Source organism: Idiotropiscis lumnitzeri, chromosome 16 (assembly GCF_059441095.1).
Source record: "Idiotropiscis lumnitzeri isolate Australia: NSW breed Sydney's pygmy pipehorse chromosome 16, RoL_Ilum_1.0, whole genome shotgun sequence".
NCBI classification, from domain to species: Eukaryota; Metazoa; Chordata; class Actinopteri; order Syngnathiformes; family Syngnathidae; genus Idiotropiscis; species Idiotropiscis lumnitzeri.
In genome coordinates, this window is record NC_142406.1 from 15375795 (window position 1) to 15398200 (window position 22406).

Consider the following 22406-nt stretch of genomic DNA (forward strand, 5'->3'; position numbering starts at 1 on the left):
AATCTGAGATCCCTTCCCTAAAAAAGTAATTTTGCTGTAGAAAATGTGTAAAGTTGCTGCTTACCAGTCTGACTTTATTTCATGAGTCTCTACTGCCACACGGTGGTGAGCGGTGGTATAACCTTTCACCACAGTTCTTGTCTTGCTTCCCATTTTTTTGTGCGCTTGTCTTGTTACTCTTTATGTAGTCATTTATTCATGCAGGCCTCAAAAAGTACGGGTTGTTTGTTTGTTTTTGTTTTTCAACCTAGCAAACCGCTATATTGTTTTTGCTCCCATCCCTAACGTTCACACACTTCTTCCCGAGGCGCGGGTAACAGGAGATGCCCGGTCGCTCTCTCGCACTCGCTGACTCAGTCTTTTGGCTTTCGTCCGGCATGCCCCCGCTCTCCACTGTCCCCTCAATCCCCTCAGCCGACGTCCAAAAGGTAAACGCGAGATCAAAATATCACGGCCGGGATGCGTCACTCGGCTCGTGGCAACGCCGACAAACACGTAAACACACTTCAGGCTGGAATGCTTCACCCTCCTCTTACTGTTTGTGGGTCGTTGTGACTTATTTTCAGTTTCATACTATTCTTAAATGTGTGTTAAAATGTTAACTCAGTTACTTTACAGTTTACCCGCTGGCCGTTTAGGCAGTCACAGAAAGTAAAGTTAGTGACTTCCTGCTTTCGAGTTTCATTCGCCCAAACGCTCTGATTGGAGGATCTGGAATTCATGGTGGAGGGTGAGTGAGTTTCAAAGAGAGAGCGGGCGAGCGACTAAGCTTTAAAGAGAGAGAGAGAATGAGGGAGGTACAACTTCATGGACATAAGCACCGTGCGCTTGTTGAGCTGGCTAGTTTTGTGCTTTCATCTTCCTTTGGATCCTAGTTTTTTTTTTTTTTTTGAGGCCGGCATGGACTTCCTGTGCGACCCGACTGTCGTGGCACCCATCCTGGTGGTGACGGTGCACTTCCTCACCGCTGCCGGCTTTTGGTTCTGCCGCCGTCATCGTCATCGTCTGCTCACACCACTTGTGCTTGAAGGAGGTAACGACTGCCTGGGCAGGAAGGAAAGAAGTAGATCTTGTCATATCAGTCATGAGCTCCACACACTTACTGTTGAGACTCCACCCCCGTTTTGATTTCAATCAGGCTTAATTAGCATCCTGTTAGCGCTTAATTAGCATTTGTGTCCTATCCGCTTTTGGGAATGGACACTTGTTGCCTTGTCAGGTTTTAGCATGTAGCATTAGCACTGCCGGCTTGCTAACGTGCGACTGAGGCACTGTTCTATTTTAAAGGCAGACACGTTTTCTCCTGTTGCAGTGAAACAACCCGTGTATGAGTATTTGCTCGCGCTCCGAGTCCATATTTGGATCCAAAAGTTTATCAGACGCTTTGTTCAACTGTTGGCTGCTTACACCGTGAGCTCTTGTTGCAAGTGGACTTCCAGTAAGCCACTCGTGTTTTTGTTTTTGTTTTTCACTTCCAAGCTTGCTGGTCGCAACATAAAGAACAATTCCACAGATGTAAGTAATTTAGCCCTTCTCCAAACTCGTTGATGTCGTTGTCTTTACTGGGGCCTTCGTCTTTCTCGCTGCCCTCCCTTGCTTTTTTCCTACTCATAGACTTAGTTGGAGATGTGAACGGTTATTTGTTTTACCCCCTGCGATTGGTTGGGGGACGTCAACCCAAGGCCATCCAATCAAAAATAGTCCGCCATTTAAAAATAAAAGTCTCTCTTTTGACCCATTTTTTTGAGACTGGTGTCCCTCAGGGATGCATTCTGGCTCCCTGATTGTTTTCTCTCAATGTGAAATGTGTCCATTCTCATTTAACCTTTGATTTTTGTTTTTGTTTATATTGTTCCCCATATCTAGCAATTGGCCCGAACTTCCAGTCACATTGCAGGCTTAGTGTCTTAAGCCCATTTGGGATTTGTTGGTTTGCTCGAGACACGCGACAATGTGGTTGGCTCGAATCGGAGCTCTGTGCCTTAGCGTGAGAGGTGAAACACATGCGGAGCTTTCTGGACTGATATTTTTCCTTACATTTTGTGGTGCGGGTGTACCTAATGTTATGGTCCTTGAGAGTCCGGTCAAAGGGGAGGACCAGGAAGTCACTCATAAGGAATTTAATGCATTTTTTTTTAAGACGCACTTTTCTACAATTCTCCACGCTTATTCAATGAGAATACAACCATGGCAGATAAAATGCAATCACGTTATTCTCCCATTTGGCCACACGAGGGCAGTGTGTGCTGCATCCTCATCTGATGACAGGCTAATTGTAGCGTGGACAGCACGTGGGAGGCTTGTTGCTCGGCTTTACATGGGATTAGAAGACTGACAATTAAATTGAAACTGAAAAATGAGATGCAGACACGATGCCAGGAAGACCGGACGAGGAAGGGTGAGCGAGGGAGATTGGAGCGAGAGTGGCGCTAATCTGAGTTGCTTCGGCGCGCGTCTGCTTCATGTCAGATGGATAGCCGACCGGAAGCCGCTTAAAGGAGGAGAGCCGGGGAAAAAAGTAACGAGGTGTTGTGCATTGTTAGCATTAAGCTAGGCGGACTTTCCTCTAGCAAAACATTTTTTTCAATTAATTTTAAAAAAAATGTGACTCAGCATCCACAGCTCGTACCGACTCGCTGCTGCCGCCTCTCTGCGACTCGGCTCCGTTGGCTTCGAACATGACACAGCAAAATTTTCTTCAGCCGGTAGAGGCGTCAGGATGCGAGGAGGCAAGCAAGGCGGAGCTTATGGGGTCGAAGGACTGTGATTGGATGCTGGCTTCTAAAATTAGAAACAATTACGGACTTGGCTGAATCGAAGGCCGCGAGCTGCTTGACGAAGAAAATGAGACTTGTAAACACAAGAGACTTGAAAGCTGACAGTTGGTGTAAAAATAGAACTTCGTTAGCATCGTCGGGTGAGGCGCGAAGATGAGGAAGTGCCCTGGAGAGTCTTGGCCGGCTGATCTCTGCAGAGCGAGCGAGCGAGCGAGAGGAGGAGGAGGAGGAGGAGGAGGGCGGGGAAAGTGAAGTCATTGAGCTGAGAGGAGGCACCCTGACACAACACGTGTGACGAGCGGGACAGAGCGGACGGGCCGGGCCGGGGCGACATGGCGGGAGAGGACGGCTGAGTGGGATTTGCCGGGGTCGGGCGGGGGCGGATTAGGACGTCTTGACGACACTCTTTGGGAGAATATGTGGCCTGACTATCGGAACGAGTCGCGCCTCAACGCGCACCTGTACTCGCGCATGTGCTGTGCAGGTCAGTTTGCGTGTGACAGGATGTCTGCGTGTGTGTGTGAGAGCGGGTGTGTGTGTCTTGTTTGTATGTGTGTGTCAACAATACTTCCCCATTGTATCCCGATCGAGTGCCAACATGTGCCTGTTACCTTCACACTGTAAAGTGGCACACACACACTTTTTAATTTCAAGAAATATTTCTGACTTATGTGAGCGTTTGCGTTCGAGACGTGCCTGAAAGCGTATTTGCTGTCAGACGAGCCACCCGGGGCAGCAGGTTTGGGAAGCGAGGCGTGTTGCACTGTCGTGAAACTATGTCGCAAGTGCTTGTTGAAATGCGCTCGCTCTGCCTTCCGGCTTCTGTTGTCAAATTTAGTCGGGGTACGTGCGCGCGTGCATACGTCGAGATATGCAACCTACTGAATCGTCAATCCAACATCCTGCTCAGAAATCTTTTCTACTTTAGGAGCAGTTGAAGGTCTTTAGCGCCTCTGCGTGCGTACGAGTTTGTGTGCGTGTGTGCGAGCAGGATGTGATAACGTCCGACTCCACGTGGCTTGGTGCTCTGTCTCCGTGGCAACGGCTATACACCTGTTCGGCTGATTTAGCGCCGCTGCGCTCTTCAAGCCAAGCGTGGAAACATTTGTCCAATATTTTTTTCATTTTGTGAGTCAAGCCACCTCTGTTCATGCAAAGCTCATTTTTGTTTTTCCAAAAGTCGCATTTCAGTGATCTAAGAAGGGAAGTACATGAGCGTTTCTCCCTCGGTGGAATGATGTCACATGGAGAGAAAGATTGTTGCCAGCCGTGTGTGTGTGTTGGAGTTGTTGTTAGCGATTGTGCGAGAGGAGGCTGGAGATAAGACATTGGCTTCTATTCCCAGAACAAATGCATCACCCCTCTGGACTGCAACGGGTGTCTCGGAACAAGATTGACTAGTGAGAAAACACAACACAGACCTCTGCCGAGGCCCTAATTCAGATCAGTGGGAAGTTGTACACCTTCGCAGTTGTTTTTGCAACCACGCACTGATCAGTGGGGGTCCCGAGATTGACCCCTGGGGAACGCCAGAGGTCCTAAGCATTTGGGCTGTGAGACAGCAAAGGCGCGACAATCTTGATTTAGATCAGCACTTAATTACACTTCATTCATTCATGTATCTCAGACCAAAAGCTCACGTAAAGAAAAAGATATCCTCAAAAAGTGAGAATATTAAACGCAAGAAAAATATTTATACAAATACAGTCAAAATGTAGATTGCACACAAACTTTTTTCCCCTTTTTCTATCTTGATTCATCCTCTCACAAACCACTTAAGTCAGAAAACTTCCTTGGTGGAGGTCACCAGCTTGATAGCTGACTAATGTATTCGCGGCCACTAATGGACGGCTAACCTCATCCTTTGCTTGCGTCAAATGTGTCACTTTGCAGCGCAAACGCAACAATGAGCTCTTCAAGCGCGTGAACTAAAACAGTTATTGTGCTTTATTCACAATGCAAGCTCTTCCCAAATCCTGCAAATTGCCCAGAAAAGTCGTTTGCGTCGACTGAGCCGAAATCCAGCACGATCCAAATGAAAGCGAGTGTTTTCAGATGACGTCATTAACGCTCCTTCTTTTCTTTCTCGATTCCCTGCAGACGAGCGTGACAGAGTTCAGAAGAAGACTTTCACAAAATGGGTCAACAAGCATCTCATCAAGGTACGCTCATTCCAGCATATTTGCCGTTCAACACCACAAGATGGCGCCAAAGTGCACCCACCGGAAGGAGCAGCATAATGTGTCTTGAATCAAAGTTATCTAATGATTGTATATTTAATGCTAAAAAAAAAAACACATCACAAAAAAAAGCAGAACCCACCGTTGAGGCGATTGCAAACATTTTCAATGATTCGATTTTTACCGACAGCTGGTAGCAGTGCGTCGAAGTATGCCATGCCCGTTGTGCCGCAGCTGTGAAATGCACTGGGTGGCATTGTAGTGTGCACACACACACACACACACACACACACACATTGGCTGTGAAGAATAGAAAGCTGGGTGTTTGTGTCGCACGACTGAGGAACGAGGCGTCCGTCTGACCCCGTAACTGTAAACTGTGAGGCAACTGCGCTGACAGCGGCCACCGGCACATGTAACTCAATACCAGTTAGCGTGCAAATGTAGGTCACGGACGGCCGAACAGAATTTGGGGGGCTCGGATGAGATGCATTTAAAATTATATAGACTGTATAGCCGGACTTTATGCACTAGAAAGGATTTAAAAAAAAAAAAAAAAAGAGAGAAGGAACTAATGACAATTTGGATGTCCCGGTAAGGTTGCAAGGCTGGGAAACATGTTGAATTTTTTTACAGGAAGTGACTTTCACATACAGATACAGTAAGAGTAATTTAAAGAAAATATTTCATCACAATTAATACATCACAATTAAATCATTAAATAATAAATATATAAAGTAACAAATTAATAAAACATTTTTAATACTCATTAAATATTATGCATCTAAATAAAAAATAAAAATCAATCAAATGAATACATACTGTAAAATTACAAAAATAAAATTTGAAAATGAATGTCCTGCAGAAAACGTGCAAACACGCCCCCTAGTGGCTCTGCTCCGCACCTGATTGAACACGTTTGCATTTTGAGCTTATTTTTGCCGAAAAAAATACGACTTCTGGGGACGTTTTAGACAGCGAAATATAAAGACACAACCATCCTGAACACAAGAATAATAATTCCAAGAATAATTGCAAAGGATTGCTAAGAAAATAGAGGAACACCAAAAGTCTGCAGAAACTGAAGTTGACGCCAAGCAAAGAAAGCTTGCCGGCCGCCGCCTTCCTGCTGAGTGACATCATCCTCTCGGTTTGCTCAGTGCGGTGTAGACATACACTCCTTGAATTGAATATTTCCGCCTCACAGGTGTGTGTATACACTGTACACACTCAACGCTATTTCGCTGGTATGCGCGCACACGCACACACCAAGCTAGTAAAAAGAGATGAGGAAATTGTTTGAATCCAACTCGCCTTACTTGAAAGCGGAGCGACTAATCCAAGCTCGTAAAAGTGACAACAGGCAATGAAATAACATTTGTAGCAAAGCGATGCTCGCATCCGTTTTGAGTGTCAGCGGCACGTCTTAAAAAGTCGCTGCAATGATGTCGAGGGCTGCTGATGACATCATCCCGTCAGTCCTTGCCCTCAAATAATTTGAGTACCTCGTCTGACCCCCCAAGAAGTGTAGCCTCTCTACCGCTTTGTGATATTTCAGCTGCGTTTTTTTTTCCCGAAATGCTCCATAAATCAACTTAGCTTTGAGTCCGGCCCGTCTCCCTCTTGTGGTAATATGTGGTACTGCAGCTTTACGACGACTTCAGAAACTTTGCAGCGACAGGTCCTTGACTGGAGTCCTTGCTTATATTTTACACTTTGGATGCGTGCTTCTGCTGAGTCAGCTCTCGTCCTCCGTTCCCGTAAACGTCGGCGTCACTGCGACAGCTGGTGCCTTACTCCTTGTTGCCACGCCGACCGTCCTCCACTCAGCTGACATGCGGTGGCGTGCACTGCCTTTTGGTACTTGGCCCTTCAATTGTCTTTTGGGAATAAATGAGTAGAATATCAAGGAAGGGATACTCAGATGTCGTTAGCGAATGGCTACTTGGAGTTGCAGCCCAATAATGCTCGACCTTATGTGTCCTGTCCTGTCCTGTCCTGTCCTTGCTGCAGGTGAGGAAGCACATCACAGACCTCTATGAGGACCTGAGAGATGGACACAACCTCATCTCCCTGCTGGAGGTTCTCTCCGGCGTCACCCTGGTAAGGATGACTCTCACATGGATATTATCTCATTCTCGTTCAAGCACTCTCACACATTCATACTCCACTCGCTCTCACGCCGTGTAATACTCTCAAACGCTCTTTTACTCCCATCGTCTCATACATTTATTTTATCTCGTGTCACACTATTAGACTCTCAAGGTTTCAGACTTTCATCTCACACATTCACGCTCTCACACATTCGTATTATCTCATGCTTTCACAATGTAATACTCTCACAGGTTCATACTCTTTGAACTCATACAATACTCACCCATACTGTCCTCTTTCACGCTTGATAACACACTGCCATTCTCTCACCCTCGCCATGAGCGCTCACGCTCTCTCGTTTACTCTCTCTCTCACTTTTTCCTACTTTTACTCTCCTCTCTCGATTACATTTGATCATATGCTATCACTCATTAACTTACATTGTTACGCTCTTATCCCATCCTCTCTCTCGCCTTCTCTCCCATGTTCTCCTACAGTTGTATCTGCTACTCTCACTTTCTCCTCCTCTCACACTGCCTCAAGCTCACATACACATTTGCCTCCTGCCTCGCTGTGTTCTCAGCGAGATCCTTTCGAGTAAATCAGGTCACGTCTCGAGCATGCGGAGAGTCAGGTGACCGTCGCTGCTGACAAGTTGCCGACACCCGTCGCATCCAACGTCAGACCATCTGCTTCTGAAAACAATTGTGCCTTCATCCTCTCCCCTCCTTTTCTTTTCATCCCCCGTTCCCTCCCTCCTCCCCCCTTACTGTTACCGTAGCAACCCAGAAGCACCCCCTTCCTGAAAAGGGCATATGCCTCTCGTGCGCCTCCTCTCATCCTGCTCACGGTGGAGGATGGCGATGATGATGATGATAATGAGGAGGAGGAAGGAGCTCAGGGAGTACGTCCCCTCCGATTTGCCTCTCGCTGCCGCCCTCTAGGTGGCGCTGTGGGGCTGCATGGGTGTGGTTAACAGCCAGCAAGCACCACGTCACTAAGCGCTTCATTAGAATGACACAAGGAAATAAAAATTTGCATAAAAGCTGCACTCAAAAAAAGGCTCATCGGTTGTTTTGGGTCGTCTGCAAAGTGCGAGTGTTATCGCGGCAGACTGAAGAAGTAACGGCTATTTTTTTTTTCTCCGTGTCGTTATAGAAAGTAGTCACTTTTAATTCATTTTCGATTGAACTTAATTATTTTTAAAACAATACAAAAAATGCTTTCTTTAATTGAATCATTGTCATTTGTTTTAAGAAATGTTTTTAAATGATTCAGATTTTAGTATAGCAAAGCTAGAGATGGAAAATACTGATGAGTGTGATGCACGTGTGTCGACTAATCTGGTGTGAATTTGTTTTTTTTTTTTGCATTTTGTTGTCGTCCGCATGTCTTTTTAACCCTATCCACACCATCGGCGCTGATGAAACTGCTTTCTTTGCACACTAAAACTGCCCAATTGCTTCTTCTCCTTCAGTGCTTTTCTCATTTTTCCTTCTTCCTGTTCCAGCCCCGAGAAAAGGGCCGCATGAGATTTCATCGACTACAGAATGTCCAAATAGCGCTGGACTTCTTAAAACAAAGACAAGTACGTTGTTGTCTCCTCCTCACGTCTTCAAAGTCGCTACACACGGGACACGTTTTGACGGAGTCTGCTCACATACTTGCAGGTCAAGCTTGTCAACATCAGAAATGATGACATCACTGACGGGAACCCCAAACTTACACTCGGTCTCATCTGGACCATCATCCTCCACTTCCAGGTTTGTGTCGACTCTTCCTGCCTTCGTCCGCTGGCTCTTTTCAGTAGCATGGAACGTGTGGCGTATTTAAAGAGCACGTCATTGTTTCGCAGTCTTGCTAATAGTGGTGTAGAAATAAATTTTTTGACTTAAAAAAAATGTGTGTATATATATATATATATATAATTTATTTAAATAATTTTGTGCATTAATTTTGTCAAAATTGTCATTTATTTAATTATTTGTGGAATTAGTTCATAATTTTAACACAAGCATCATTTATCTAATTTAAATATTTTTTAAAATTATAAAAATATTGATTTGATCAAAATATTTATTTTGTCTTTTCTATTTAATAAATTTAAAAAGAATTAAAAAAGAAATGCTTCATTTAAAAAAATGCTAACAGAGTTTAAAACATTTTTTTAACCTAAAAAAAAAATTTACTTTATACTCACTCATCTTGCACTCCACCTGGAATTTTTATATCTTAAAGTATTGTACTGTAGGCCATTGTGGCTTTAATATTTCAATAATGATTCAATTAAAATCTATTGAATTATTAAATTAAAATAAAAAAATTACACATGCTGAAAAACAATTTTTAAAGGCTTATGCAAATGGGTTGCAATCGAAAAATAACCCCAAGACAGCTGTACTTTTGCATACCACCAGAAGGAGCCAACTCACCACTCGTTGTTGACGTCGTGTCTCAAATCTCCTCGGTGGCCTCGCTGTCCAGACATTAAAAGCGTGAAGGTGACAGCGGCGGCCGGGTTGCTGCGGAAACATCCTGGCAAAGCGACGGCATCAACGTGACTCAGCACAAATTTGTGTGTGCTCCATTTGGACTCGGGTGGGAGGGGCAACCGCAGGGGAGGCCTGCTTGTGGCTTGCGCCACCACGATTGTCAGTCCAGTCATGGAAAGTATGAACAGTGCTCGGATAGCGAGCTAATTATAAAAACATGTGGGTCATCGCCGATGCTTGTAACATTCCACTTAAGAATCGGGTTAAAAAAAAAAGAGGACTCCTCGTTGACTTTGTATCTTTGCTTTAGCTGCTCTGCGTTTAGTCGTATGACTCGCATCGCTAATGGCACTGAAATGAAGCCTCTGGAATCAATTGGCTGTTGTTCCTCGTGCGTTTCAATATTTGCAGCCCTTTGGTGCTTTTTGACAGATTTGCTGAGACTTAACGTGACCTGCGAATGTTGCGTCAGTGCTGCCAATCCTCTTAGTCCTCGCCACTGATGCGATGCGTCACGTGTCCAGCGAGCAAAAGTGTGTGATTCAATTCAATGGCAGTGAAGGAGTTAAATGAGCGAGCACGAAGAAGTGAGAGAGCGGCAACAAGGAAGTGGAAAAGAAGAGGAGGCGGCGGTGGAGAGCCGAGCGAGAGAGCCAGCGAACGAGGGAGGGTTGGCTTGTGTGTGAGAAAGTGACAGAGAGGAGGCGAGAGCGAGAATGGAAGCTGCAGCAGTCGTCGGGAGATAAAAAAAAGAAGAAGCAGCTTTTCCTCTGCTAGCGAGGGATAAAGCTAGCGGAGGGCGGGAACCAGGCAAAAAAAAACGCACGTCGAAAAACAGCCTTCAATCCCGTACGAGCGACAAGACTCCGCGTGAATGGGGGGAACTTCCAGACTTCCCTGCTCGGGATTCGGAATATTTTTGGATTATCTCCGGGACTTGACTTGGCTCCGGATGCATCCTCGTAATTAGATGCAGCAGAGATCAACCTCTCCTCCGGGGGGCAAGGACACATCAAGGCTGGTGCTCCTCCCGCAAACTCTGGATTTGTTGTGGCGTCGCACTGCACCACCTGATGGAGGCGTAGCTGGCACGTTGACAAAGCTTCACGGCCGGGGCCATTCTTGCTGCTTGGATGACGTCAGTTGCCGCTTACGCGAGGAAACGATGCGGCTCAGATGATGTCTGACGGTGATTAGTCCCTGCGATGTTTTGACGTCTGTGCAACATGCGGTTGCCGTGACTGCCGAAGCCGATGCCGACTCTCCAGCAACCCGCGAGAAGATTGGCCGAGCCCGGCTGCATTCTGCGTTTGCATTGGTCGGCTGCGCGTCGCCCTCGCGACCAATCCGGACGCCGGGCTTCCTCGGCTCCACTCGGGAATCAGAGCTTTCATTCACCAGACGGCATCGCCATTTAACACCTTTCACCAAGACCTACCCCCTTGGACTTCCCTCCAGGGACGACCTCCTCTGCTGCAGTCGAGGGAAAGCGTCGTTTATTCAAGGACTTGCAACATGTCATCGAACTGTCATGAGTGACGAATGACACTTGAATCAGAGCGCGTTCTCCATAATTCTTTATCCGCGCCGTGGATTATGCTGCACTTTTCTGATGAAAGGCGGTCTCATGCCGCTTATCACTTTGCTTGCCAAGTCGCCGATTTATGAATCGCATGCTGGACCCCATGCGGATTCTCCTGCGTCCTCCGCATTTCTCTGGAGTGTCCATGCGTCCTTGAAGAAGTCTCCCGGAAAGTAAGAATAATAAATGAGCAGGTGTATTCTCAGACTCTGACTGCGGCTCGAGATTGCGGGCACTCTCGACTGGATGACCACGCGAGAGGGTGAAGCTGCAACTGAATCATTTATCGTCTGAGGAATAAGGTTCTCGCTCACTCTTTCCCACAGAGAGCGCCTCCATATTGTTTGTCAGGACCTAATAAATGAGATCCTTTGGTGGGCATCATACCGACCCCAATCTCTCCGTCCGGAGGTCTGTTTTCATGGAATTCTGCTGTGATCCAATTTGAAAAAAAAAAAAAATTATTGAGGACAAGAATATGGGGAACTCAATGGGTTGTGTCAGTCCTCCACGAGACTCTGAACTTGTTGGGGGCCCTCCACTGTCATCCAAGAAGCGATTACGTTTCAGGCGAAGGCTCAAGGGACGTAAGAACAGGAAAGTCGATGTCGAAGTCCAGCCTGCAATCGTTGAGGCCAAGCCTTCTTTGGACTTGGACTCTCGTCTAATGTTGCCCAAGTTGGAACTTCACACGATGCTTTCTCCAGGATCGGCATTTTCTCCTACTGGTCTTCTCGGGTCAGGTATTCCGCAAGCTCAGCATACCCCGAAACTCAGTCCGGCCTGGAGAGGAATTTTCTGCCTCCCCGGGGAGGAAGACGCCGCCAGCGCCATCGTCGACGTCTCCAGCCTCCCCAGCCGAACCACCACCACCAGTCCGATGTACACTGCGCCAGCTCTGGGCAGTACCACCACCCCGGGAGGAGGGAGGGTTTGCCGCGTCCGGGAGAAAGTCCACGGCGTGGTGGAGAAACCTTGCATACTTGAAGAACACAAAGCAAATGAGCGTGAGAAGACAGGAGGTGAAAGGACGCAACGACGGGCGGTCGAGACTTTCGAGGCCATGCCGTCTTTGGGAGAGCGGAACGGTGTGGTCCACATCCGAGAGGTGGATGGTAAACTCTGCGTTGTGAGGACCGTGTACCCCAGCGACTTCGGTTCTCCGGCGTGGAAAGGTGAACGTGACTGTGAAGTGCAAGTGCACAAAGAGCTTCCTGCTCCTTTTGCGGTGACAGGAGATATTCTTAAAGTGCAACTATCGGAGGACGAAAGAGACACCTTCCACCAAACCTGGATGCCGGACAATCTCGTCGGCGAAGAACTGAGCTTGGACACGCCAAGTCGAACGCACGAGAGATGCTCGCTCTTGGAGTCGGGCTACGCCAGCGACTTACCGCTGACCTCGCCGGAGACGGCTGTCACCACTCCCAGCCGGGTGGACTGGCCGAAGCTGTCCAGTAGCTCAACCGAGAGACTGGCGGAGAGTCCGCCGACAGCTGCTGATAGACACCTGCCGCAGGTCAGCTCAGATCTTTGAAGGAACTGCTTCTGGAGGAGTGTGATACTACTGTTACTCCCATTGACGGCTAAAGACGTCAAAGATCCATTTTTTTTGTCGTGAATGAGTTAAATATAAGATTGTGGAAGTACAAAAAAAAGGTCTAGCATGATTCTAGTTAGGGCTGGGTATCGATCCAAATTTCCAAAATCGATTCGATACTCAAGGGTTCGATTACATTTTGGATTCACTCTTGATTAATTTTCGATTCAATGAAGGATTTTGCGCCGTACCAATTTTACTTTCTTACAGCGCAGTTCTGTTTATCATGGACATTTTATTTAATGTGACCTGATCAACACTTTCAAATAAATACATCTGCCTTCACGCCTGTTGGCGCCGACTTCACCGCTGCCGCCATTTTGTTTTGATACGCTACCAATCAACGTGATTTTATCCTGTGCTTGTACTTTAAAGACTCAATTTTACAGTTTGGAACGTGACGTAGTCCAGCTGTTAGTTTCATCTCGATTGTTCTTCGAGGACCGACTGTACTCCAAATTTCGATGTATTTGCTGCTCTTAAGCTGCGTACATCGCAACCTATTTGCATTTTTTTTTTTCCCTCATGCAGGCTTCTGAGTGGGCGCCTGTTTTTGCCTGCGACGTACCGTCTCGCTATTCTCGGGCTCCTAATGATGCGCTGCATGTGTGCGTTATCAACCACTGTGGCCTTGTTTCCTGCCTCGGTCCCGAGAGTCTAATCAGGGCGGCGCAGAGCTTCTTCTTACTTCCTTGCTCTTTTTTTGTTTGGATATAATGTGCCTTACACTGTGCAGCCATCGGGCCACGCTGAAATGGGCTGCGTCGCTCCCAGGTAGACGCCAGGTGCATTTTGCTGAGTCACTGTTGTGTCTGCGCATACTTGTAAGGTTTTGTTCGTTCAGATAGCCGCCACCAAAAATGATTCTGCGTTGAAAATATTGAATAACGAGCGTCGTGTTGCGAGCCGGTTGGCATGCAAAGCGCCGCTCATGCACTTGGCTAAACGCCACATGGAGAGTCATGGCTGCCATGAACGCTTGGAATAATCCATTTGAGTTGGCTACATCGCCGATCGGGTGAGTCTGTTTCCATAGCAACCACACATGAGGTGCCTTATTGTTGCCCAGCGAGGTCGACAAAGAATGACGTAAAAAAAAAAAAAGATGGTTCCAGTTTTTAGCGGTCAGGCTCATTTTTTGGGGGGCGTTTTCTTGGTCCAGGGTTCAGGATTATGCAAGATTCTTGTTCTAATTTGCCAACGCAGATTTCCGAGATCTACGTGTGCGGTGAGTCAGGAGATCTCACCGCCAAGGAGAAGCTGCTGCTGTGGAGCCAGCAGGCGACCGAAGGCTACCCCGGCCTCCGCTGTGTCAACTTCACGTCGTCATGGAGCGACGGACGCTTGTTCAACGCACTGCTGCACAGATACAGGTTACTTTGGAAAATGTTTCCCACTACCCACTCAGCGACACATTTTTGGGGACTGGTTTATATATTTTTTTATCGCAGCGAAGCCATTCTCGCTCACGGTTTTTTTTTTCCTTCTCCCCTCCTCGCCAGACCCGACCTGATCAACATGGAGGCCGTGTCGCAGCAGAGCAACCGCGAGAACCTCGAGCAGGCCTTCGAGATTGCTGAGTCGCTAGGGGTGACCAGACTGCTGGACGCCGAGGGTAAGGATGCGTTGACGCTCATCCGTGGACTGACGGATTTGCTAAAACAGCCTTCGAGAAGCTTCTCATGAAGAACATTACCAGAAAAAAAAATGTGTTTTCTTTTTTTTTTGAACGATTATGACTTATAACTTATAATGCACTCAGAGACTGCTCCACCTAGTGGCAGAAATATCAATTCACTTTTTTAAGCTTAATATTTAATTTCGTGTAACTTTTGTATTAACAGGACATTTTTGCACTTTTTTTCTTCAAATTGTTCCTTCTTCTTTCTGCCGCCAGACGTGGATGTTCCGTCCCCAGACGAGAAGTCAGTCATCACGTATGTCTCATCCATCTATGACGCCTTCCCCAAAATCCCTGAAGGTGGCGAGGGCATCGCCGCACATGTATGTCCTCATCAAAGTCATTTATGTATTTTATTTTTTTTTTTAAACTTGATCCCTAAAATGATCTTAATTTTACTAATTCAGGAGGTGGATCAGCGCTGGTCGGAGTATCAGTCCAAGTTCCTGTCTCTGCTCCAATGGAGCCGCCAGCAAACGGCCATTATGGCCAACAAGAACTTTCCACAGAATCCAGTAGAACTCAAGGTGTGAAGCGTTTTTTTTCCCTGTGGCGCCTGTCCTCAGCCATTTTTTTGAAAGACAAAAACAATTTGCACATTTTTGTGTTCTTTCTGAAATATCGTAAGATTGTGTCAAAATTTAAGAAAATAATAAGAATAAGAAAATGGCATGGTGTTGAGACAATATTGTTGAAGTGATGCATCTCGAACGCTTTTGTAGCCCAGGTCGTTCGTGGAAATTGCACAAATGACTCACCTTACTGTGACGAGTAAGGGAAAAGAAAGATGCGCATCGTTGAAAGCTAAAACAATTTCAATTTGTCCACTGCCTCTCGTTCTCGCTGTCAGCTTTGGACTTTTGTCTCGTGTGCTCCTGCAGGCACTTTACAACGAGTACGTCCACTTCAAGGAGACGGAAATTCCCGCCAAAGAACTGGAAAAAAGTCACGTGGAACATCTTTATAAACTTTTGGAGGTAAATGAAAGGAGGAATATTAAGCATTACTTTACATTCGCATCCATCGCATGCGAATTGATATAAATAAAATAATGAATTTATTTATAATTTAATCAAGTCTGTTTGTGGAGTTGCGAGGTTCCTCCTCTCCCACGCTGACAACGTCACCACATGATGCTTCCCACCTCCCACTGTTAGCTCTTCACACGCGATCATCTTATCTGCTCACCTTTTGTGTGCGCGTCACAAGGTATGGATGGAGTTTGGCCGCGTGAAGCTTCCTCAGGGTCTCCACCCCAACGACTTGGAGGAGGAGTGGGGCAAACTCATCCTGGAGATGCTGGAGAGGGAGAAGGTTCTCCGACCTGCAGTGGACAAGTCAGTATTTTGTTTCCATGGCAATCAAATTGCATTTCTCTTTCAAATGGTTTCAATTGGGTGACCAAATAAATGAAAATATATTTTTAAAAAATTAATATCGGCTGTTTTTGAAAAATTATCTAATTACATTTTCCCCTCATTATTCTAATTTAATATGTGATTATTTTATCAAGGACCTCTTCACTTGCATTTTCTAAAAAGATGCAATAAATTGAATTTGTATTACAATAAACAATATCGTTTTTTTAAACTTAGTTTTTTTTTTTTTTTTTTTTTTTTTCACCCATATTTTTATCCTGCAAAGAATATCTACTACTCCTGCTTACTGAGGAGTTATGACCATCTACTTTATGTATATGATACATATTTAGTATATTGCCCCCTAGTGGTCAAGAAGCCGCACTGTTCCCATTGAATTATGTTGCTCAAATAGTTTCATTCTCTATATTCAGATATATTTTTACAGTCCAATTTTGTATGATGCTATTTTTCTGGTCACTGAATGAATTTAAAAATCATGTTTAAAAAAAATAAAATAGATAAAGGACCTCTGTATGACTAAATTTAATGAAAAAAAATGTGTGTTCAGGCTCGAGTTGCTGCTTCAGAGAGCTAACAAGTTCCAGAACCTCGCCTTGGACTGCGAGGAGAAGCTCACCCTGGCAAAGAACACGCTACAAGCCGTGAGTACTCGTGTCTTCAACGTGACGTCCAGTACGGAGCGTGTTGGGCTGAAGCCTCCCGTGTGGCGCAGGACATGTTGCGGGCGGAGAGAGGCGAGGCGTTGCAGTGCGAGAGCGAGCTGGCCTGCTACTTGCGCGAGTGTGAGGCGCTGATGACGCAAATGCAGCAGGAGCACAAAGTCCTCCGAAATGAAAAGTACTACCAAGTGGAGCAGCTCGCTTTCAGGTGGGTCCACTCGGCAGATTGAATGATATTATTATTTTTATTTATTTCTTATTTCTTATTTTATTTATTTTCTTATTATTTTTTTTTTTATTTCTTTAAAAATATTGTCATGCATCCTGGGTCAATTTTGTTCCGAATAAATTAAAAAATGCATTTTTTTATTATTTTCATGTATTTCTTTTTAAATCTAATTTGACATTTTTTATAATTCTACATGAATGAATGGACTCAAAATTGAATGGGAACATTCTTGCCATAACGTCAATGAGGCTCGATTCTAAAAATATTCCAATGCTGCAACCTTAATCGACGCAATCATTCCATGTCCTTGGTGAGGGTCCTAAAAATCACGTATGTTGTCCGCATGCAGATTGTCGTGCCTTGAAGAGGAGCTGGTGTCTCTCCGACTTCAGTGCTCCAGCCTGTACCGAAAAGGTCACTTTACGGGGGGCGAACTTCTCAGCCAGCGCGCCCCCGCCGAGGGCCCCGGATTCTCTCTGGGCCAGACCCTGCTGGGGGCCGCCGGCGCTGCCGGTGCCGCCCTTCTGCGCCGCCCGGTGGCCCGCTCCCAGCTGGTGGCCATGTCATCGTCGGAGGACGAGGGCAGCCTGAGGTTCATCTACGAGCTTCTGGGATGGGTGGAGGAGACGCAGGTTCGATCGGGCACATGTTCGGACGCCCCTTAGGAGCCATCAGGAACCGTTGCTCGACGTCTTTTGTGTGTGCGTGTTTCAGGAGCTTCTAGAAGGAGCTGAATGGGGGGCGGACCTTCCTTCGGTGGAAAACAACCTGCAGGAACATAACAACGTGCACGCGGCTGTGGAGGAGCTGATGAGCGGGCTGCAGGAGGCTCGCGGCTACGAGGTACGTGCTCGCTGACGCCAAAGACGTCATCGTGACGGCTAGAAATAATCCACGACATTGTTGCGTCGTAGGCCAAAGTGTCGACCAACTTCAGGAGCAACTACTGCGAGACTCTGGCCAAACTGGAGCAGCAGTACTGCAAACTTGTGGTGAGCAAATGGCTTCCTCATACACACACACAGACAAGGACACGCACACACACACACATTTGACCCAAGCAAGTGTGTGTTTGGGTGTGTTCCCCACTGACGCGCGAACTTTAGGAGCACTCGGCATGGCGGCTGCGCAGCCTGGAGAGTCTTCACTCTCTGGTGCGCGAGTGCACCGAGGAGCTCATCTGGCTGAACGAGCGCGAGGAGGACGAGATCGCCTTCGACTGGAGCCACAACAACACCAACATGGATGCCAAACGGGAGATGTACAGTGTGAGTGGACAGGACGCACGCGCCATTAAGTGTCGAATATGCGATTCAAATGAACTTTTTGAGATTGTGTTTTAGCGTTGAAATCTTTCACGGCTGATCGCGTCTCGAAGCAAACCAGACTGATAGGATCGTGTTTAAATTCCGTGAAAATAGAATCCGCTTCCGGTTTTCTTGACCTCATTCGGCGTCGGGTTCTGACCACGACCTGTTCGCTCTTTTTCCTCTGAAGAAGTGCAGTCTTGGTGTTCGTAGGTGCTCTTGAGCCATGTCTGCCATTTAGTGGCGAACGGCGTTATTACAACTCAAATAAAATAATTGCTGAGTTTATTTTCAAAAATGAATTGATGGCCACTTTTCGTGTGTTTAATGTTTGCCGTATGTTCAGGAATTGCGACGTGAGCTGGACGAGAAACATGGCGTGATGCGTTCCCTCCAGGAAACGGCGCTGCGCCTGTGCCAGGAAAATCATCCCGCCAAGCAGACTTTGGAGGTGCGGAGGAGCGGGATTTTCATTTCCTCCTTTTATTAAAAAAAAAAAACAAAAACGCACACACGGCCTAACTTTGGACTCGCGGATGTTGTCAGGCGTACAGCGCCGCTCTGCAGACGCAGTGGCAGTGGGTGGACCAGCTTTGCGTGTGCGTGGAGCAGCATTTGAAAGACAACACGGCCTACTTCCAGTTCATGAGCGACGTGCGCGATTGCGAGTCGTTCCTGAAGCAGCTGCAGGACGGCATCAAGAGGCAGTACATCTGCGAAAGAAACAGTCGCCTCAGCAGGCTGGAGGACCTGCTGCAGGACTCCATGGTACGCGACGCCCACCCTCACCTTTTTTTTAATATACACACTCAACCCTAAAAGGAATTATTTAATTTATTTTACTTTTTTTATTGCATGTAGCTCTTTCTGATGACTTGTTAGGGACGTTGCCATGGCAACAAAGTGCCAATACAACATTCAGGGTGAACAAATGGGCATCAATAAAATATGTAACATTTTAACGTTGGATTTCTCTGCCCGCCCGCCCGCAGGAAGAGAAGGAGCAGCTGATCGAGCATCGCGGCAAGGTGGCCAGCCTGGTGGGCCGCGCCAAGACGCTGGTGCAGCTGCGCGCTCGCTGCGCCGACAGCACGCTGCCGGCGGCCACGCCCGTCCGTGCCGTCTGCGACTATAAACAAATAGAGGTAGCTGCAACCTTTTTTTTTTTGGTCATTCAAGAAGACAACATTCCCAAATTGTGCACATATCCGATCGCCACGACAACCCCCTCCAACCTGCACACTATTATTTTACACCTCCACTCCAAATAAGCTCTCCTTTCTGCACAGGTCAACGTCAGATATGAGATGTAAAAAATTATTATTTTTTTTTGTAATAATTTTTTTTTTTTTTGAAAATGGTCATCTGGCAAACAAGCTCAAGTTCTCTCCTTCACTTTATCGTGTTTTCTTCTCTCTCCATCCTCTCATCTTTTTTCCTCACTTTTCACTTCTTCCCATCCTCTCTCCCTCCCCCCCTCACTCGCCCGTCGACCTGTCAAGACAAACGTTCAGGTAGAGCGGCCATTTTATCTAATTTATTTGCTTGCGGTTGGCTCCGCCTCCTCGCTCTGTACTCACTCAAGTTGCATCATTCTTTACGCAAACAAACACAATCTGCTTATTTGGCTAACAAAAAAAAATTGTGATGCTTTGCCTGCAAGATTTGGTTTGGATACAAAGTCAGTGTTCCCACGATTGATATCGGCAATGATGATGAAATCTGGAAGTGCAATATTTGATATCTTTCTGATGCAAGACCGTACCGAAACTGATACCTATACAACAAGTGCTCTTGTATTATTTCTGATATCAATATAACAACAAATAAACATGTTCAAGAAAATCCGCTTATGGTGTGTGATACTGGGACCAGTATCACTGATACCAATATTGATTCTAAAAACAAATCAACAACAGGTTAAACCGGTATAGATCTGGTATTTGTCCGATACAGGTTCTAATTACTGATACTCATGCTAACTAAATAAGCTACACGTTTGAGTATCATCCATATTTGTATGTATCGGCCCGAGTGTGAAGTTGTGAATGGGCTTTTTTTTTAGCGCACCTTCCTATTATCATCTTCATTAAACTCATTCAGTCATCGTTTGGCTTTGTGTTGTCTTGATTCTAATTTTGCATGTCATTTGTTTTCGTCACGGACACATGGACTGTACTACGCAATGTTTTTTTAATCATCTGAACACTCGATAATCTCCATTTTTTTCTCCCTCTTTGACGCCTCCATCCTCATTTTCAATCCCGACTAATTACCCCCCCCCCCCCCCCACTCCATTCTGGCGTCTTCCGTCCTGTCCCGACGTGATCGCTGTTAGATCACGATAATACGCGGCGAAGAATGCGTGCTGGAGGACAACGGGCAGCGCACCAAGTGGAAGGTGATCAGCCCCACGGGCAACGAGGCCATGGTGCCCTCCGTCTGCTTCACCGTGCCACCGCCCAACCAGGAGGCCATCGATGCTGCCAGCAGGTGGGCACACGCGCTTCTTTGCATTTTAGTCAAGGCACCGTAACATCACTGTGAATCCTTTCAGTACTCGCATTATATTATAAATTAAAAAAATATATATTTATTAAAATTATTTTTAAGGCATAATCCATAGCCTGGCTCTCTGTAATCATGCAAATATTTCCCCAAAATATTTTAACGCTTGAATTTATTCTATGACTCAATATTAATTCATTTATATTACAATAATTAATTAGCATTATAATAAGATTAGATTATAATTATATTATAATCACTAATTATTATAATAATAATTAATTAGCATTAGAATATAATTATATTATAATAATTATTATAATATTTTCTGTTAAATTCTGAGGATTTGGGTAGTATAAACTTAAACAGCTCTCAAAGCAATTATTTGATAAAAATATTTCTTGATTAATTTGATAATTACAATTATTTTTTTAAAGTTCTGCCCGACCCGCCCTTGTGTCTCAAAATTAAAAATTGTAACTGTCAATATTTTCTAGTGTGTTTGCGAAATAAGCGTGATGTGTGCTGCGCTGTGCAGGACGGAGCAGTTGTACCAGCAGGTGATGTCGTTGTGGCACCAGCTGCACATCAACATGAAAAGCGTGATTTCCTGGCACTACCTCGTCAAAGACCTTCGCGCCGTCTCCGAGTGGAACCTGGACACGGTCCGTCTTCATCAGAACGTCTTTTTGCTTTGTGTTGCCAGCTAAAAGTTCCATTGTATTTTTGTTTCGTTGCTCTCGTTTGTCGTCAGGTCCGCAGCCAGTCCCCGTCAGAGCGCCAGCAAGTCCTGGACCACCTGGACTCCCATCTGTCGGACTTCCTGTCCGACAGCAGAGAGAGCTCGCTGTTCACGCCGGCCGAGCGGAGGGAGCTGGAGGCGGACGTCCGGCAAGCCCAGCAGCGCTGTCGCGACCTGCTGCTCAACATGGAGAGCGGTGAGCGAACGGGTCAACGGCGACCTCCCTCAAGGCGCGGTGATGCTCACGGCTTGTTTGTCTTCAGAGGAGAAAGACGAGTCTGTGTCTCGCTCGTACGTGTCGGAGCTGCAGAACGTCACGTTGCGTCTCAAAGATGCCGAGCAGAGGTTGATTGAAGCTATACAGACACCGAGCCGGCTCACGGACGACAGCGCGGATAACGGCGTCAGAATAGCCGAGCAGGAGGTCATTTGCGCTTTTGAGTCTTTTTTCCACTGTTAAACTTGGACTTGAATTGCGACATTAAAATGTTTTTATTTAAAAAAAAATATTTTTTTTTCCTTTGGTCAAAATTCCACTTTACATTTTTTTTCTTATTAAAAGAAATCCCCAATAACTTTAAAGTATTAATATTGCTTCTCTTTTTCATTATTTTCCGTAAAAAAAAAAAAAAAAAATCTCCTTAATTTGTCGTTACATTCTAATGTCTAGAAACTTGCGTGTGAGCTGGATGCGCTTCGCTCTTTCTTGGGCGGCGTCTCTCGGCGCTGCGTGGCCTTTTTGGAGGACAAGCCCGCGTCCTCGGGCTTCCCCGCCTTGCGCTCGGAGCTCAACGGCGCCGTGGAGAAGATGGACAAGCTGCACCACCTCTCGTCCGTCTTCCTGCAAAAGTCAGTGTGCTCAAGTTTCAATGCAGCTCGGTCAAGTTCACGCCGTTAAAGAAACGTCTTTTTTTTTTTTTTTTTATGCCAGATTAAAAAAGGTGGACGTGCTGCTGCGCTGCTTGGAAGAGGCTGAGAGTCAGGTCCGGAAGTACGAGAGCAGGCTGAGCGAGGAGGACATCCTTCCTGCGGACACAACGGCCATCCAGAGCCTTAGAGAACAACTCGGGGTAAGCTGTTAAACACCCCGCGACTTTAATAAATTCACCGAAGGCTGCCTCGATATTTTATAGTTGATCCAAATCTGCAACTTTTTTTTTTTTTCCTTCATCC

At 46.1% G+C, this 22406-nt stretch overlaps 1 protein-coding gene across 1 annotated transcript in view; it reads left to right on the top strand.

Annotated features, from left to right (window-relative positions):
- Positions 1–22406, top strand: part of macf1a (microtubule actin crosslinking factor 1a) — a 98739-nt gene that overhangs the window by 23559 nt on the left and 52774 nt on the right. Inside the window, 27 exon segments of the mRNA XM_088318247.1 lie at positions 4878–4939; positions 6971–7060; positions 7833–7955; positions 8562–8639; positions 8722–8814; positions 13932–14098; positions 14228–14340; positions 14623–14729; positions 14814–14933; positions 15288–15383; positions 15616–15743; positions 16336–16429; positions 16501–16655; positions 17026–17308; positions 17391–17519; positions 17591–17668; positions 17783–17944; positions 18330–18434; positions 18530–18751; positions 18976–19128; positions 19486–19497; positions 20322–20476; positions 21030–21156; positions 21246–21429; positions 21497–21657; positions 21904–22082; positions 22165–22303. Of these exon segments, the coding sequence (XP_088174373.1) occupies positions 4878–4939; positions 6971–7060; positions 7833–7955; positions 8562–8639; positions 8722–8814; positions 13932–14098; positions 14228–14340; positions 14623–14729; positions 14814–14933; positions 15288–15383; positions 15616–15743; positions 16336–16429; positions 16501–16655; positions 17026–17308; positions 17391–17519; positions 17591–17668; positions 17783–17944; positions 18330–18434; positions 18530–18751; positions 18976–19128; positions 19486–19497; positions 20322–20476; positions 21030–21156; positions 21246–21429; positions 21497–21657; positions 21904–22082; positions 22165–22303 (3515 nt within the window).